We start from the raw sequence: 18,678 nt of genomic DNA on the forward strand, positions 1-18,678 counted from the left end.
TGATGTAAATTGCTCCACTTAACCACCAACGCCTCCATCAGTAATTTTGATTATTATTTTTATTTCTGTTTCCTTTAAAATAAATTTTAAAAATCTGTCTAATTTTCTTTTTAATTACTTCTACAAAGCCTTTTAAATTAATTTAAATAAATATCCAAAAACTTTGACAATAAGCGAACCAATTAGGCGCCCCTTTACATTGGCTATTTCTAGCACAAAACAAAACCCTCTTGTACATACATTTTTAACCAAATAAACTTCTTGTGCTTAATACTGGTGAGCCTACAATATCCGTATTCATTGTGAAATGTGCTCAAAAGCCAGCTAAAGCATTTCGCAAGATTGAGTTGTTTAATAAACTGATCATTTAAATACTTAAGTACAGCCCATGGGTGGGCTCGAGATGAAAATTTAATTTTCCAAAAAGGGATCCCCTTCATTTGGAACAATTTAATTTTGCTTAAAATTCGCGCGTCTGTCTCACATTATTTTCCTTATTCTCGGTGAATTTTTTTCTCTCGTCTTCTGCCTCCTTATGCTGGGTTTTATCCTCAGCTCGCCCCCCTTGTAATGTGTTCTCTTGGGCGATTTACTTGGGCGGCATATACAGAGAGAACATTTCTTAGGGGGCGGTTAGGGCCAATGAGGATGGCTGCGTGGAGAGTGAAATAAATAGGCTAAATATCTCGACAGATGAACATTTTACATTTTCAAATTGCGACTATTTACAATGTCTCTTTCCTAATCATTAAATTAAGGCATTCAGCGATGTCTCCACAAAACGCCATATTGTCTGCCATCCAGCAGAGAAATATTGGAGTCATTTCCATGCTTTCTGAATAATTGCCACGAAATGGGACACAATAAACTTTTACACATATGGCCCATATTTTGCAAACCATTTCCCTGTGATTTTCCAAGGGGGAGGGGTGATTTATATGAGCTGAAAGCAAGTAGAGAAAACCCACAATATGTGTTTGGATGGGGGAAAAATGTGAATTAATTTACTCTCATGATAATCTGCATCATTTGAAAGAGCTTTTGTGGGAGCTTTTAGTTCATTTCCGCACATGCAGGTGATGCTTTTTTTTGTTTTACTTTAGAAGGATTTTTTAATATATATATTTTTAGAGGTAATAGTAAAAAAAATATATCAGTTTATCTTCCGGAAGCAATGCATTTATCCTCCTTCTTCTACGTCAGAGAGAATTTTCAATTTGTTTTGCGTTGCAACCTCCGCGCGTGGAAAAGCAACAGAATGAAATTTGCACAAAGTGAAAGAAAAGTTTTGATATCTCCGCATGCACATCTCTCTCGCATCCAGATGCACAAACATACATACATATATAGGGGATGTGGTGCGAATTTGTAGCGCAAAAGGAAGCAACACTGTGTTATCTTTACATGTGGAATTAGCATATGAATAGCCACCAATTTGTTCCGCTAAAGAATTCTCAAATTCAATTTCCACGATTCTCTTTTTTTTGGAGCAACAAAAGGGAGCTTTATCTCAAATTGCCATTTAATTTCGCGCGAAAATCCACACGGAAAATTTCCCGCCACTCTCTGGTGAAATAATATAAAATGGGGGTGAGTTCTTCTTGGCATAGGTGGGGTTTGTCCAAAAGAAATATTAAGATGAAGGGGTTGGAAAATGTGATGATTCCGCAAGATGGTAAATTTTGGGGCATCCAGAGGGTTGGTGTGGGTGAATATGTGATGAGATGAGAAGTAAAACTTTTCAGCTGCTTTTGTACCTTAATTTTATAAATTCCATCTCCAACAACTTTCAACTTTCATATTGCCTCACATTCCGTTGACTTTAAATTTTAAATTTGCCCCATTCTTTTGTACTCCCCCCCAGCCCCTTTCCATATGCAAAAAGTGTTTACAAAGCATTCGCGGAATTGCATAAATTTCTTCTCATAAGGCTCGAGAGAAAAATGCACCTTCACAGAGAATCTTCTACCTACACAATATATTAATATCCCTCTCCTGTGTGGCATTTCCGGGGGAGGGGGAGGATAGATTCTTTTGCCGGTGTGTGTATGAACTTTATCTCGAGATACAGAACCCCACCGAACAATACCTCCAGGTCATTTAATTTACTTGCTTCTCTATGCGGGGCTTCAATTGGATCGTGAGGAATTTCCAATAAGAGCACCTTCAACACTGGGTACTTTGTCATAAGTCATCATCCATTGCACGTATGATGGCAATCGATTTCAGTTATTTAATATTGTGTACGTTGATGGCAAGATAAATGGAAGATATTGCAATATGCTTCCTCTCCCCCACACATACCATGGTTACAATGCGAAAACTTCACATAAGTTCAACAACTTTTCCGTTCTGGAAAATTGAATTTCCTGCATTTTTCACTTTATCGTTCAACGGTAATTTTCCAAGTGAATAAATTCAACTGGAGGAACGTGCCCAAAATTTCTCTATTTAATTCACATTTAAAGAAAATTTTATTATGACTAAATTTTAAATGAAAATTGTTCTTGATTCAGTTGAAAATCTTGAAAATAAAATACTTTACCCACAATCAAAGCTTAGTATTTATGCTCGTCACGAAAGGGTTAAAAAAGTCATTTAGAATTACTTTCATCCGTCTTCCCTCCTAATAGATTTCCCAGACAGACATTTCCTCCATTACATGGCTGAATTTTCTTAATAAAAGCAAATAAGAGTGTAAATAAAAAGACAAATAATTTTCCGGATGTCTCGTTGAGGCAATGATAAATATTCCCACCAAAGTGGGTTGAAAATTGCAAAGAGAACAAATGGCAGGTGAATTTTGGTAGAGAATGAAAATTGACTGGAGGAAAAAAATATATTTGTTTGTCTCTAACTCAAAAGTGAAGAGAGAAAGCTTCCAGGAGTCATTAATAACTTTAGTCACGTCTCCTGTGAGTCAAATGGATAAGACTTGGGACAAGTTCTCAGTATATCTGGAAAAGAAACTTTATCTTCCACTTATCTACTAAAGACGAATTTAGATACACCTCCTCCCTGAGGAAAATATACACCAAGTATTGGGAAAGAAAAAAAAAGAAAACGACGAAGGATAACAAGAAAGATTCTCTTTCAAATTAATTTACGACCATTTTAGCCGGAAAATTATTGACTTTTCCCTTCCAATAGTAATTCTGTACCCATCTTGGAGTCATTGATGAAGAAAAATGGAATTTAATAAGAAGAAAATTTTAATTTTCCACCCTATTTTACTTATTCTTTTTGTCATAAATAACTTCTATAGAGATGCTTCATTAAATCTTATAATTGCTGTACTAAAACGCTTGGTTTGGTTTTTTTTCGTTGCAGGTGTCAGACTATTGGATCTGCAGGGGCCTGTATTCCTCCATGAGCCACCACATCGTGTTGAGTTCTCAAACAACTCACTCACAACAATTGAATGCTCAGGCAGCGGAAGTCCTGCACCAGAGGTGAGTTGAAACGCGCCTCCTTTTATGAGTTTCCTCCTAAACCATTCCACCCACCCCATCCCTAAGGCGACGTCCGATATTACCGTCTTTTACGATTTCACCAACAGGAGCTGTAGGGTTTTTAATTTCCCGACGTGCCCCATCATTCGCACCGTAAGAAAGTAATTAAATGGCGTTACTATTTACTCCCCCTTCCGAAAAAGTATATAATATTTGAATAATACCATTTTATTGTCTTGCCAGAAAATGATTTTTATTTCATTTCCTTCGACGATGTTATTATGGATCTGCTAAAGAAAGTCCCCTATATAGAAAAGGAGGGTGTTGTAAATGATATATAGAGAGAATTTTATGTTCTATTCCTTGTGGTAAAAGTTAGTTTCATCTAACTTTGTTCCTTACGGTTACATGATCTGCCTTACTTTTTACGCATTTTCTTACTTTAAATATCATCTAAAAATTTTAAAATATTTATTTCTTGTTTAAACTAAGCTTCAAGTTCTGTATCAGGTTTAAGGTGAATGTCTTCATTTTGCAAACATTCGTTTCTCAAAAACTTTGCAATAAGTCTTTGATCTTTAACTTTGTTACCTCCTGTGAGTAAACTAACTAGGTAACCAACAATTAGACCTACGCTTAAACCAATTAAACCGTAATAGTTGAAATTAATTTTAAAGACAGAAAAGCTGTGTTCTTCTTCAACCTTAAGTTCCATATTAAAGTTTTGATGAAGTTGAGTTAGGTCGGTTAGATTTTCTATGTTTACGCAGCCATCAGTTCGAAATGGAAGCATAGGTTCTGGTTTACTGTCAATGCTCCCGATTATCAAGGTTAGAATACAAGCAATTGAAGCCAATGCTCCAACCTGAGCTCCCTGAAAGAAATTAAAAAGATTTAATTTAAATACCAAAGAAAAATCTATATTGGCTTACCTTACTATTGGCCTTGGGGATGAAAATTCCAAGAACAAACAGGGAAAGCAAAGCGCAAGTGTTGAGAGACATAATTTGGAAAGCAATCTGCGTAATTGTTCCCAACTTCTCAATGAAGAATACCGATCCAATTTGTAGAATTGCCAGAATGTAGACAGTGATCCTCACGATCCTTCCTGCTGTAGCTTCTTTGATTGTTGGATATTTTTGTTTTATAAAATCCTCAAAGACAATCCCACTGAGGGCATTCAAGTAGGATGATGCTGTAGATAAGCTAGCTGAGAATATACCAGCAATGAAGATGCCATTGAAACCATGAAAGAGGTAGGCCCTCTCCTGAATAAAATGCGGAACAATTTGATCAATTTTCTCAATTATCCCTGCTGTGAATGGATCACAAGTCTCATAATTCGCATATATTATGACTCCTAAGGCAGGTGAAAGGCACATGTAGGTACTAAACAAGACAACAAGTATCCATACTGATATTTTCATCTTTTTGAGATTTGAAATGGACATGAATCGCTGAACATTCGCTTGATTTAGTCCAATGTTGAAGAATGTTAGGAAAACCGTAGAGAAGAGATGACCCCAAATTGATGTTCTTGAATTTAAAGTCGTACTGAAAATGATTTAAAAACCTTTAGATATATTTAGGGAATTATGTTAACCTACTCAATACTTAGCAATGTAGAGTCTTCCTCCTCGATTTGATGCATCGATGACATTTTCAATTCCATTTACAGAATAAATTCCAACGCAGATTACTATTATAGTTGAACCAAATATGAAGCCAAGTTGAAGTACATCAGTCCATATTACGGCTTTAAAGCCTCCGATTGCCGTATAGACAGCAGTAATAACTGATAAGATCATGATGGTTAAATATATATCCACTCCACTAACGCGCTGAAAGATTAAAGCAGGAACGTAGACCGTATAAGACAAGTAGATAATGCCACTGAATAAGTACAATCCACTAGCAAGAAGCCTAACTCTTCGATTGAATCTCAATTCGAAGTACTTGAATACAGTAGTTAGTTTAAGTTCAGAGAAAAGCGGGAGGAAAATCCATGTTAGCAGTATTCCCATTACAACGGACCCGTATACATAAATCCACATATAGGTCCCATATGCGTATGCTTCAGTAGCTTGACCCACTGTTGTCGTTGCTGAAATAGATGTAGCAGCGAGTGAACAGGAGACTGGAATAAGTCCCATATTTCTTCCTCCCAGTAAATAATCATCCACAGTTGTGATGGTTTTTCTTGCCCTAATTGCATAGTAGAGACCTATGCTGGCTGACACAATGAATAAAATCACAAAGAAAATGTAATCTAATGGTTGAAAATGTTCATAATCGTGAATATCCATTTTCTTTTCGATTTTAAATTCTATCTCAATTGACGGTCCAAGTTAAACTGAGAAGTTTTCTTTGGAATAAGTGATCAACTGTAACAAAAAAAAATAAAAGTACAAAAACGGAAATAAACAACATTAAAACTTAAATGAAATGAGTAATTTTTAAGTGAATGACCGCTTTTAAATGTTTTAAAGTTTTGAGCGTGTTTTTTTTTTAAGAAAAACATCCATAAAATGAAGATAAAAGTTACACAGATCAGTAATGTTAGCGTTGCACTATTTTTTAGGACTAAATATTATTTATGAAATTAAAAAAAAAAACATCACGAAATATTTAATTAAAATTTAAATTAATTTGAAATGTTTTGCTTAATGAGCATTATGTAATTATTTTACGGTTTATACGCTAAAAACTTATACATAAGAAACCAAAAAAAACTGGAAAAAACATTTAAAGAAAAATAATACTAAAATAATAAAATTTCTTTTTGTTTTTAAACATTCATAATTAAATTACCCTACTTTTTCTTTAATTCCAATACATATTTTTCACTTAATATTAACTAAAATAAAATAATATTATTGATTGGCATATATGGATAAGATTCTAAATTGAGATTTAATCTTATAATTTGCATTTTATTTGGATCTAGCTTCCGGAATTCACATTAAAATTCAAATATTTAACTTCTTCAACTTGAAAATATGAATATCCAAAATGGAATTCTTGTACAAGAATTAGGAGAAATTGAATTATTGATATTTCTATTGAAAATTAAATGTTATTCTCTTTATGAAATAAAATTCTTTGTTTTTGACTTAATTTCGTAACTGAATATTTTAAGTCTTCGCTAGAGTACTTACGTGAGCTTTTACAAATAATTTTAATTAAACCTTCACCTTTATCCCTTCTAATGGATATTTCTTTCAAATGTTCTATTGTGAAAGAAATCAAAATATATTTTGAAATGAATTCTAAGCACAGCATATTTCACGAATGTAATGTTAACTTCATTAGGAAACTCAACAAGTTCAGGGTGCGAATATAAAGAAGTGAAGAAGATGGAATTTCTGCAGATTCCCACTTACACAACATTCACCAACGAACAATAAAGTGTTGAGAGTATTTCAGCAGCAGGGATTCTTTTCCTTCCCGCACCTTTTTCGGGGTGAGCGGGATGAATTAATAATATGTGTTGCGAAAGGAGATTGTGGTTGGAAATATGCTACACATCTCAAGTGAATGGGGGTGGGTTTGAGGATTCTCAGATGAAGCTCTTAGATGGAGAAAATATGCAAATATCCTTCGTCCTGATAAAACGCTCACGATATAAAATTTAATGAAATGCATGTTGTGATGTTAACACTTAAACGCACACGTCACACAAAATTGCGACTCCCTCATGTGGACTCTCTTCGCAAGAATTTGAAGAAGGGTTTAAGAGGGTTTTACTTTTCATGTCCACTCTCCCTCTCTGTACCTATTTAGTATTCCATTCATTCCGTAAAGGGTCCTACTCTGCATATGGTAAATATGTATATCGCATTGAAAGTCTTTTACGCAGAATTCACACCGCTTAAATGAAAGATTGAAATACTTTAAATAAAAATAATAATTACGACAAAGGATGAAATCCTGCGCTGCAGCAATCACATCCCTCCAAGGAGAGTATATAACTTGAAAAATACATCATCATCCTAATTACAAATTCCCTATTGTTACTTTCATGTAAACAATAATGAATTTCAGTGGAAGTTTCCCATCTTCTGCAACATGATTTTAATTGGAATTCAAGAAGTTATACTATATATCTATCTCTTGAGTGCTTTGGGAAGTTTATTTATCATTTGTGGTGTCGCAACCTCATCATCTAAATTTCACCGCATCAATGTTTCCACTTTCAGCTGTAATTAGCATGGTTATTGCCATTATCTCACACACAACCACAGAATATTTCATTTCATTGATGGTTAAAGCACAAATTGCAAAACAAATAGACGCGATTTCCTTCGAGGCTTGTATTTTATGGGTAGCATCCTCTGATATTTTATTTATCTAAATTTATGAATTTGTCTATGCGGAGGAAATTCGTATATAAAGGTGTGGGAAAGCTCAATAATTATGTCGTTTATGTAATGAGCATTGTTGTATGAAAGATCATAAAGATAAGATTTATTAAATAGATATGGCACAGGCTCAATGAAAGGAAGATACATGGCCTTCGGGTAAATTTAAACATCTGTGATTAAGTAGATGATAGGAGGGAAAGCAGAGGTCACGGAAGGTTGAGGAAAACCCAGATTTAACTGAAGAAATACATTGAAGTTATTTAAAAAAACTATATTTTGTCTATAATTACTTTGTAAAAATCCTCTTAATATTTCAAAGCTTTCAAAGCTTTTGAATTTATTTCTGTATTTTACCTTTTTTACAAATTAATACATTTAAAACGTAAAAAAGGATTTTTTTTCTAATTTATTGACGACCCAATAAAAGATCTATAACAGCCGAAAGCTCTGGAATTATTTTATCACCCTTTCATTAGTTTTATTTCTTTTTAAAAACATTTTTAATATGAAAATAATTCACTGGAAATAATAAACATCATCATTTATTCTGTAGCTCTTTTACAAAAGCCATTCTCAGTCAGATTTTTCAACAATATAGTTTCATTTCTATACATAGATTCATGTACAAACATACATAGTATATATCGTCATAGTGGAATGTTGCTGGAAAAGTTTAACAATACAATTTTATTCAGCAGCGAATTGGTGTTACGAGGAAGCCCCTGTAGGTAGATGTTGGGTGGTAAATGTTCCACCAGAACTTGCAATTGTACCTAATTCACTATTAATGGGCAAATCATGGCACCCAAACCACCTGAGTCCCTAAGAGTTTTCCCGCCCATTTTGCGCTTGTGAATATTTGCAAAAGGCACTTTTGCACTTACACCACCTAGCTATTAGCGACAAATATATAACCATCACATAATCATCATATATGCTACAGTGTTATAATGTTCTGGGAGAGAGAGAGAGAGCTCTTTTATGTGGGGGTGTTTTGTGTAATTGAAAACAATGCCAACATAATGTGGGGCTCATAAAAAATGTATCAATGCTCTTGTTTGCCATTATTGCTGAATATTGTAACCCTCTCTATGCAATAGGGTTGGATAACTCCCCCAGTGGGTCAGCGAGATGAAAAGCCGTCTTTTTGAACAATTTTCCGGGAATTTCTCCCCACAATGTTCTATTGAATTTATTTCAATAACTTCAAAATGCATTAATTTTTTTGTCTGGGTTTTTTTTTAATGAAAATTGGGAAAAATCTGAAAAATAAATATGAATTATTGGAGCAGAATTTAATTTGATTAAAATGAAAGAATGACGATGAATATTTTATTATATACATACCATTTTCTATAGACATTTTAATTGAGAGACAGACGGGGGAATTTTGCAATAAATTCATTTTCAAAAAATTTGAAAGGACAAATCTACAGGTTATAATGCAAGGTTCTAAATGAAAATTTGCATAATAATATAGGCTGATTCTTTTCCATATTAAGAAGACATTTAAAAAATTATTCATCTATTATTTTTAATTAATTTTAAAAATAGCCTTTTAGAATTTTGGAGGTTTAATAACATCTCTTCTCTGTTCTTTAAATCGAGATTTTTAATCAATTAAACTAATTGATTTTTACTGGGTAATGAAATAATAAAAAATAAATTAATCGAAGCATTTTCATCAATTTTCCTCCCAATATACTCGCGGCTATATATTTTCAACCAACCCCTGAGCCCTTTAGGGTGTATGATGAGAGCTATTGTGGGAAAAAAAATTGAAATGTTAGTGGGTGTGTTTCATGACATTTTGGGTTGGGGGGCAGCGAGTGAAGACGACGCGAGTGATATATAGCAGACTCTTAAAGATTTTTGCTGAAGATTGTACATCACAAAACCCTTCCCCATTGTTCCCAACATATAGAAGGGTGTGTGTGTGCTACACTTGACACTCTGCTTATACGCTTCGAGGAACAAAATATTCATCAGCAGCAACCCCTTTTCTCTTGCTCTTGATTTTCTGGGTTTATTACCCCTTTTAAATGACATGGTGTGTGTGTTCCTTTCTCACTGAAATTTCCATTTGACGCCAAGCACTTCAACAAAGTCTCTTCGTCCTCACCATTGAAATTACAACACATAGCACAGTCGTTGAGTCCATTTTCATTCACTCTCTTTCTCTCATTCATTCCCATCTGTGAGGGGGAGGTAGCATTTTATGATCCACATTGTTGCGTTTTACAAATGAAAGAAAGAAAAAAAAATAGCAAGAAAAAAGTAGAAGTCAAAAAGAAACATCCAAAGGAAGGATTTGATTTCACGGAGAGCAGTCAAATATAGCGTTTTAAATGCTAAATTTTATCCATCGATTTAACTTCCAATTTCAGAGATCATTATCAGTGTTTTATCGTCCAGAACGGATATTTCGCCTCTTTCCTCCCCCTCTTCCCACTTCAGCTCCTTCCACACTCCCCCAATACTGCCAAAAGTTCCAAAAGCTCTCTCCCACCCTCCTTCGAAAATGTCGAAAGGAAATCATCAATTTCGCTCACAAATCCCATACCCCTGATACTTAATGCGTGTATAGAGGATGTGTAGCAAATGCGAAACATGGAAAATGAATGAGTTCCTCGCCCAGAGAGTCTGTGTGTGTGGGAGCTTTTGCGTGAAGTTTGAGTAAAACAGGAAGTGATGATTTTACACTTAACATCCAATTAACACTCACAAAATTCAGTTTTGTTTGCTCTTTATATGGAACAAAAAACTCAATTTTCAATTTCCAGATTGAACCTCTACCCCCAATCAATTTTATTCTGCCAACGAAGCTTTTTTTTGTTCCATATACATATAAAAAATTATATATAAAATATCTGAGTTGGCAGAAATGATATATAAATGCAATTTTATTGTATATTGGCCATTTTATTAATATTTACTCCACTGACTGTCACATATGGGGAAGGTTTTTGAATAAAATATGTACATTATAATTAGATTTTACTCAGAAATTTATATTTGAAAAAAAAAGAAAATTACGAATAAATTGAATTAACTCAATAAAAAATTAACTATTTAATTGAACACGTAGAAATTTAAATTAACCTTCAATTTTGAATGATATTCACATTTATTCTCTGATTGAAATTGGACAGGAATTGATAATATTGATTAATTCTGAAATTCTGAGCTATTTTAATTAAAAAAAAGTGTTCTGGTAACCTTGAAAAAACTAAATTTTCAAATTCCTAAAGGTATCTCCTCTTTACTTTCTTTCACCCCATTAAGTTTACCCGAATTTCTTACATGGAAAAGGGTTTTAAATGTTTAATGACATAATGTATTACTTTGAGATATAATTAAAAGATCTTTAAACAGAGATAAGACATTTTCAAAATTTTCCATGTAGAAAATTTCACTCCCTTTCGCAATCTTTTAACGTTTCTTCCACACTCTAAAGCTTTTGCTCTAAAGGTTTTGCTTAAAAGCTCATATTGCAAATGCATACACGTGTTTTGGAATATGAAAAGAACAATGTGGCTTCTTGTAATTAAGCCATCCATCGCTTGAGATGGGAGCGGGGGGTGCCATATGCCATTTGCACTAATAAGAAACATCAAAGCTGAACGTGCTTTTCCTTCTTGAGTTTGTCTCTGTATTTTCCAACCAACTGGTGGAGAGGGAGTAGACCACCCTCAGATAATATTGACGTGATGAGATCCCCATTATAATTCTTACGCACACGACCCAAACCACCCTCCTGTGTGGATAAGTACCGATTTACATATACCAAGCTCTCTAGGGGTGGAAGGTTGGGGGGTGATAAAGCCTTTGCGCCTGGGAGCCATGGGAGCTTTTCCACTTGACTCAGCACACGTCATCAACATCTTTTGCATGCCTTTAATTGAAGAGCTTGGGGGGCAGACAATCACGTGGAATGTGTGATTTTCCACACTTTCACCCCAAACAACCCACCCTTGGGGGATTATTTGCATTTGATGGCGTGTAAATCACGGGAAAATCTCATATCCTGCAATTTTATTATAATTTCCCTTACCTAAATGTGAACCCATTGATTGCACACACACCCTTTCACCCCCGCGGTGGAGAGATTTTGTCTCATTGCTTTGCGTGTGTATGCCCAAGGTGAAATTCAACCCCATCAATTGGATTCAGAGGTGCGAAAAAGGGTCACATTTTGGGGGTATTTTGTATGAAAAATAAAAAAGCATGAAAATTTTATGCGGACATTTAGGCAGGAAGTCCCTCGGCGGACCTCACTGCTAAGGGGGCGTCTTGCAGCATTGAGGAGCGTGGGTGGGTACAAGCAACGTGTGCCCCCAGTACAACAATAAAGGCAAAGTGAAATTGAGTCCCTTGGGGAAAATTCCTGGGAACAAGTGAAACAGGTCAACAATAAAATATATTTCTGACTTGCAACTCCGTTTCCCTCAAAATGCTCAAAACTTTCACCCCCAACCCCAACCCACATTGGAGTTTTCCCTCAAACATGGAAAATACACTCGGGGTATGGCTAAAAAGTGAATCCAAAAAGGGGCATATCATTGTCTATTTTATATAACCGACCCCGTCTCGGTTTCAGTGAGCACGAAAATATCAACTTTGTGCACACAATTGATTGTTTCCAGACAATAGCAGAAAAGCTCCCACGAGAATTTTCAATCAATTTATTATTTTATACATATTTTACAATATATACTTTATATATTATTCCGGTTGTCTACTTCTCTCTCACAAAATTGTATATATGAAACTGAAAATTTAATGAGAGTAAATTTCATCTCAATACGATGTGGAGTATAAATTTGAATACACATAGAGCTTTAGAGAGAGTCCTGAGGAGCTTTCCACATTATGCAATTTACTTCTCCAATTAGACTTTTCCGAGAACATTTCAGTCGCGAAATTTTCAAAAGGAACAAAATTGAATTTATCAAAAGGAAGGAAAATTTAGAAAATACTGCGCTTCACTTCACAGAGCTACAATGTTTTTTAGGAGAATCTTCAACGAAGCTAACCAAGCTTATCAACAACAAACAATATAAAGTATACATGGTTGGTTAAGGAAAACATACCAACTCTTATATAAAACATTTTGCATTCCTTTCATTTTGAGATGATGAAAGACTTTTGTTGAAAATTAGATTTTTAGAAGTAGAAAATTCTACGGAGAAAATTATTAATTTGTTTATCTTTACCGTGGATGATAGTTAACGTATTTATGCTAGGCGTAAATGATAATGGAAATTCTCTTATAATTATTTTATTCAAGAAGTTTGACAAAGTATTTCCTTTAAATCTAATTTCTAGATTATGTATTTTAACAGAGAGAAAGAAAAGAAAATTCTAAAGTAAAACTTTACTCTAATTTTTTTAAAAGTTTTTTTTAGATTCATTTTGAATTTTTAATATTTTGTTGGTAAACGTCTCAATATGTGATCATATTATAAAATTTTCCTAACGGTGGATTGGCTATAGATTTTCTAACATTTGAGAATGAACTAAAATCTTTATTTTAAGTCTATGTATTTATGTTTTGAGGCGCCATGAGCTTTTAAAAAAAATTCAATTGCTTTATTCTTAAATTCTAACATTAAATTTTTTTTTTTAGAATTTTCCATCGTTTAATATTTTCCGCAAAATAAAATTTCGGAAAATTCTCTAATTCCACATTTTCCCATTAATTTTTAACGAAAAATTTCAGAGCAAAAAAAGAAGAAATGTAAATCGAAAAAAACTTAAATATTGCGAAGTTTTCAGCCCCTCACACCAAATGTATTCCATCTCACCGTCACCTCTATATATAATATACCGAGCTGTGCAATAATGAAAATGCTTTCTCTAGCATGATCGTCATGTGAATGTTGGAAAATATCCGAAAGTTTCTCATGGTATCAAATTCATTTTAACGAATGCCACTCTTCAGCATTTTTATGTATTTTTATGCAAATTGGGAGATGTGGGCCAGGCACAAAAAAGGGGGAATCGTCATTATTTCCTCCTTGTCACAAATATGGGAATTTTTTTTGTGTCAATTTGTGCCATTCTTATTTTCTAACCATTTGAAAGTTCACTTAAAAGGACATTTTTCTCCCTCTCTCTGCAGGTGGAATGGTCTCCCGTTTTACCCCATCAGGACTTGGTGTTTCCCCTGTCAAATGGAAGTCTCCTGTTTTATCCATTTTCAGCTGAGAAATATCGCCATGAGATACACTCAACTGTCTACAGGTAAGGGCATAATAAAAAGTTTATAAACTGTTGAACAGAAAATTGATTTTTCATTCTTCGTTTTTTTTTTATTTATTGAATTGGATTTTGTTGGTATTTGGTCTCGGGAAATCGCATGGAAATACCTTTTTTGTGGTATTTTGTAGAAAATTTATATTAAATAGATTTTTTAAAATTAAAACAAACAAACTTTGTAACATTCACGTATGAACAAATTTTATAATTAAATTAATGCTAATTATAAGCATTAATTAACAAACTATAGCAGTTATATTCAAAGTTAATCGAGATAATTAAACGCAAACCACTTTAAAGCAAAATTAATTTGGGGAAATATAAAATTTTTTAGGGAAAATTGGGGTTAGAAGGAGTGGAACTGTACTGATTTCACTGATTTTATTTTCTCCATTTCCTTATACGTGCTATTCATTTTAAGGGTTTTCAACAACCCAATTAATTTCTAATACATACTCTGTATCTAATCCATTTTATAGGTGCAAACTGAAGAACCTGGTGGGAGCAATAATTAGCCGAGAAGTTCATGTGAAGGGAGGTAAGTTTTGTGGTGAAACAATTAAAGTTTGTTGTATATTGTCTCCACATACTTTAACCATACACCTCATAAAATGTTTCTGTCCACCATAAATTCTATCGTGTTTAACTCCCCACCTTCCACCCCTTAAGAAAAGTCGGGAAAGGGGTTTTTTGATATGAAAACTCGCCCCATGTAAACCCACTCACGCTGAGCTTGTATCACACAATAATCTTCCGGTTGTCGATATCATTTTGCCTTCGAGATAAACGTTTCCGCTCTAGGACGTGCAAGACCAATTTTCATCTTTGTACCCCACCCCCCTGCCCATCGCCTTTTATCCTCCTTTCCCTGTTCCTGCCATACCAAATTGTATTTTGAGGATATCTCACGACTCTCTTATGTGATTGTGTGTGGCTTCAAATATTTTCTTATCGGATCATTGACTTTGAACCGTCGCCGCACCATATATAGGGGCGATTTAACCCTCCCTTCCTCTCTCTTCAACTTACGATAGCACCCAAAATCATCCCACCTCCCGGGAAGCCACCCCGATGCGATTGTGTTTGTGCTACAATAAATCGGATTGTCTGTATGAAGGTTTATTCATGGGAATACAAGACATTTTGCTTACTGGGGTGAATTTTCAACATACACCACCCCCCATAGCTTTGTGGAGGTTAAATCGTTTTGTAATCAGATAGGGATTTGATATTGTATGGGATTAAGTTCGACAAAGTTGAATGACTTTATTTTATTTCCTCCGCATAATCTTCTTCTCTCAAATCAGCATTTTGCATATTCTTCGTCTGAAGTTTTACCAGATTTTTTACTGGTAAGATTTTTGCGCATCTCATTGAGATTTTTCCTCAACCACCCTCAATATAATCGTCATCAGGTATATGATGAAACACCTCGCGTGATTTGATGAATATGAATTAAATTTATCCACCTGACTTTCCTTCATTCAATTTATTTGTCCTCTCTCCCCAGCCAAATGGATGAAGGAGAAAAAGAGATCCAAAAGGATTTTTTACGCGATTCATTTGGCAAATCTCCCAAATTGGACACATTTGGGGGTGAAAAGGGAAAATTGCAAAAAAGCTGTGTGTATGTATTTTGCGTCCATGCAGAACGAGAGCAGACCGAGTTTGCATAACAAATTATTAGATTTGTATGTACAGGGAATTCTTTTAGCTCTTGTGGTTAAATTAAATTTCTCCGCTAGAATACATTTTGCGAAAATGTAAAATGAGGTCGATGAGGGGCTGTGGAAGTAAGCCTGCTTATATGTTATGTCGTGTGTGTGCATAGAATTGTACATACGAAGGAAATGATCGTTTTGTTGGTACATTACACACACCCAGCATATGTAATAATGTTAATTGTATTGAATTTATTAAATTTTCTCCCTCAAATTGAGTCTAATTAAATTTTGTCCAATATGGGAGAAATGCTCAATTGCGTGCAAGAACATTATGCTATTGAAAGGATAATAAATAAAAGGAATTTTACATTCTCTAACAATTAATTCCTTTAGAAAGAAATTTCTTGTTAAAATAAATAAAATCCTCTCATTCAACCCATTGTTACACACCCAAAGTTCTATAGAGAGAAAATTTTCACCAAAAGAAAAGCTCAAACACTTGTGAAATCGACGCGATGTGCATGACGTTATGAAATGCTGGAAAGCTTAAAAACTATGAACATGCTTTGCTGTCGGTGATGGAATGGAGTGGAAGTTAGTTGGGAAATGGACCTCTTTTTAATTGAATTGAAAAAGTCCATTGTAATCAATTTCAATAGATGGGGGGTTGAAGTGAAAATAAATCTAAAAGGGGGGAAATGTGTATATGTGCTCTCTCATGTGGTTGCGCCAAAATGGGCGGATTCTATTGTTTATTGCCATTTTTACGCCACACTCTCTGCATGTTCTCCATGCTCCTGTACTGTATCCCCTCTTCCCCCTATTGAAGTATGTATATAGTCATAAGGAATAGAATAACAATTGGATACGAAGCGCACACCGATACTACACCGCACAAACCACTCAAATGGTATTCATGAAATTCCACCGTACTGTCTTTCATAATGAATAAATAAATATAAAAAGTGGGAGTTCCTTGTGGAAAAGGCATCGCTCCACCATGAGCCCAAAATGTATTGGAAAAGGCGAGAAAATTTGGGTGAATTTCCTTTCTGAGAGGGAAAAAGAGGAATTATCCTTGAAGATCTTATTTATTGCTGCAGAGGTTCGTTATACCAATCTAATGGATTCTTGAAATAATAATAACCTTTTTTCTCTATACTAAATTGATTTTATGATATAATTTTCTTTGAGGGGAAATTCTCTTTTCCACAAAAAGTATTCTATTTTATGAATATTTTGTGCATTACCACAACAAATAAATTCTATAAATTCAAACAACAACATCACAAACCAACAATGCAAATTGAAATGTTTGGCAGAAAGAACATGGAAAGACAGAATATTAAATTATTTCTATGCAAAAAGACAGGAGTAAGAGAGGAAAATCCTTACAAAATTCTCTGAATTTTTCAATAAAGCATGCTTTTCAAAAGTTTCTTTGGGGTTTATGTAACATAATGCAAAGATAATAGATCTTCTATAAGGAATTTGAAATGTTTTATTATAGGGTATTTTTTAAAATTTAAATCAAATAATTGATAAAGGATTTATGTATAAAATTCTAAATAAAAATGAAAGAAAATCGAATAAAAGAGCCTTTAGCTGTACCTTCTCCTCTTAATTAAATAATAAAATGTGTTGTAATATTTTCCAATTTTCTGCATTTCTTTTCTCCATGAAAGCATTATGCAGTGATGTCATGAGGCGTAGCATAATAAAGTTTCAGAGAGGGAGAGAGAGATTATTTGTGGCACATTGTATAATAAAGTCATTTGTATGTATGTTGAGAATATCTCTCCATGTACTACCCTTTGAACTTTGAAGTGAGCCCCTGCAGAAGCCCCCTCCCCATATTCATCTGCTGTGTCCATTGCATATGTACAAGTTGCAAAAGTCACAGATATGTGTGTCACTCAAAAGCTCCCCAAAGTTGTCAGGTTCTCAAGAGTCTCTCAATCTCTGTGGTATTCTCGGTGAATTCTTCTTTTGCGCTAGAAATTCATATTAATAGAAAAGATTCAATATAGGGAAGAACTTTCATGTTTCAACGGAGAAAAAAAAAAGAATTAGAAATATTTTTATTTCTGATTTTATTTACTTTGGCTTCTCTCTTGTTTCTTCTTCTATTCCCATGAGTTTGAACTTCTCATATTTCTCTATTTGTCACAGATTTTCTTTCCGAAATTGGAACTTTGTGGAAGAAAATATTATTTTCTTAAAGATAAAGAAAAATGATAACCTTGGAAAATTTCATATATTTTCTTCTCTTGTGTGCTATATATAGGAAATTATTAGCCTGACGTCAAAAAATCTTTTTTTATGTTTCTTAGAGCTTATAATTTGAGAACTTTATTTATTTCCTAACTATAGGAAGTTTTGGAAGTTTTCCTGAAGATAAATTTTCTTTTTTCTTGTTATAGTTTATTCTTTAATTAATGAGCTTTTAAATTTTCCTCACATTTTTTTCTCTACTAAAATACATTTCCTTCAAACTAAAAAAAATATTAATAGAATATTCAAGAGATAATAATTATTTTTATTTATTAAGGAAAAACAAGCAAAAAAACAGACAAGATATGGAAAATTTGCCACCACGAGTTGACCTTTATAAATATTCAAGCGGATGCAAAAAAGGAAGAATTTAAATAATGCCTTGAGGCCTAAAAATATTTACCCATCAAAAAGTAAAAACTGCCAGGATTTATTTTTCATTCCATAACGCGATGTTTATTTTGTTGAGGATGAGAAAATGTAAATTTTCTCAGCGAAAAGAAAGTTATGATTGGTATTTTATGGTTTATGAACATAATTTTTCTCTTTCTTTTTTTTTTCTTGCCAAACCATTTCCTTTCCATTTTCATCCCTTTCCCACCACCATCCGCATATAAGTCCCGTGTGCTTCCAATATTTATACCGCGAAAGAGCAAAAGACAA

General features: G+C 33.9%; 1 protein-coding gene across 3 annotated transcripts in view; it reads left to right on the forward strand.

Moving 5' to 3' along the window:
- LOC129787920 (cell adhesion molecule Dscam2) overlaps nt 1–18,678 on the forward strand; it is a 72,722-nt gene that overhangs the window by 18,857 nt on the left and 35,187 nt on the right. For all 3 annotated transcript variants that reach the window (XM_055823761.1, XM_055823762.1, XM_055823763.1), the window contains exons 3-5: nt 3,331–3,452; nt 13,941–14,062; nt 14,557–14,615. In XM_055823761.1, the coding sequence (XP_055679736.1) occupies nt 3,331–3,452; nt 13,941–14,062; nt 14,557–14,615 (303 nt within the window). The remainder of the gene's footprint in view (nt 1–3,330; nt 3,453–13,940; nt 14,063–14,556; nt 14,616–18,678) is intronic.

The sequence above is a fragment of the Lutzomyia longipalpis genome, chromosome 1 (assembly GCF_024334085.1).
Source record: "Lutzomyia longipalpis isolate SR_M1_2022 chromosome 1, ASM2433408v1".
NCBI lineage: Eukaryota > Metazoa > Arthropoda > Insecta > Diptera > Psychodidae > Lutzomyia > Lutzomyia longipalpis.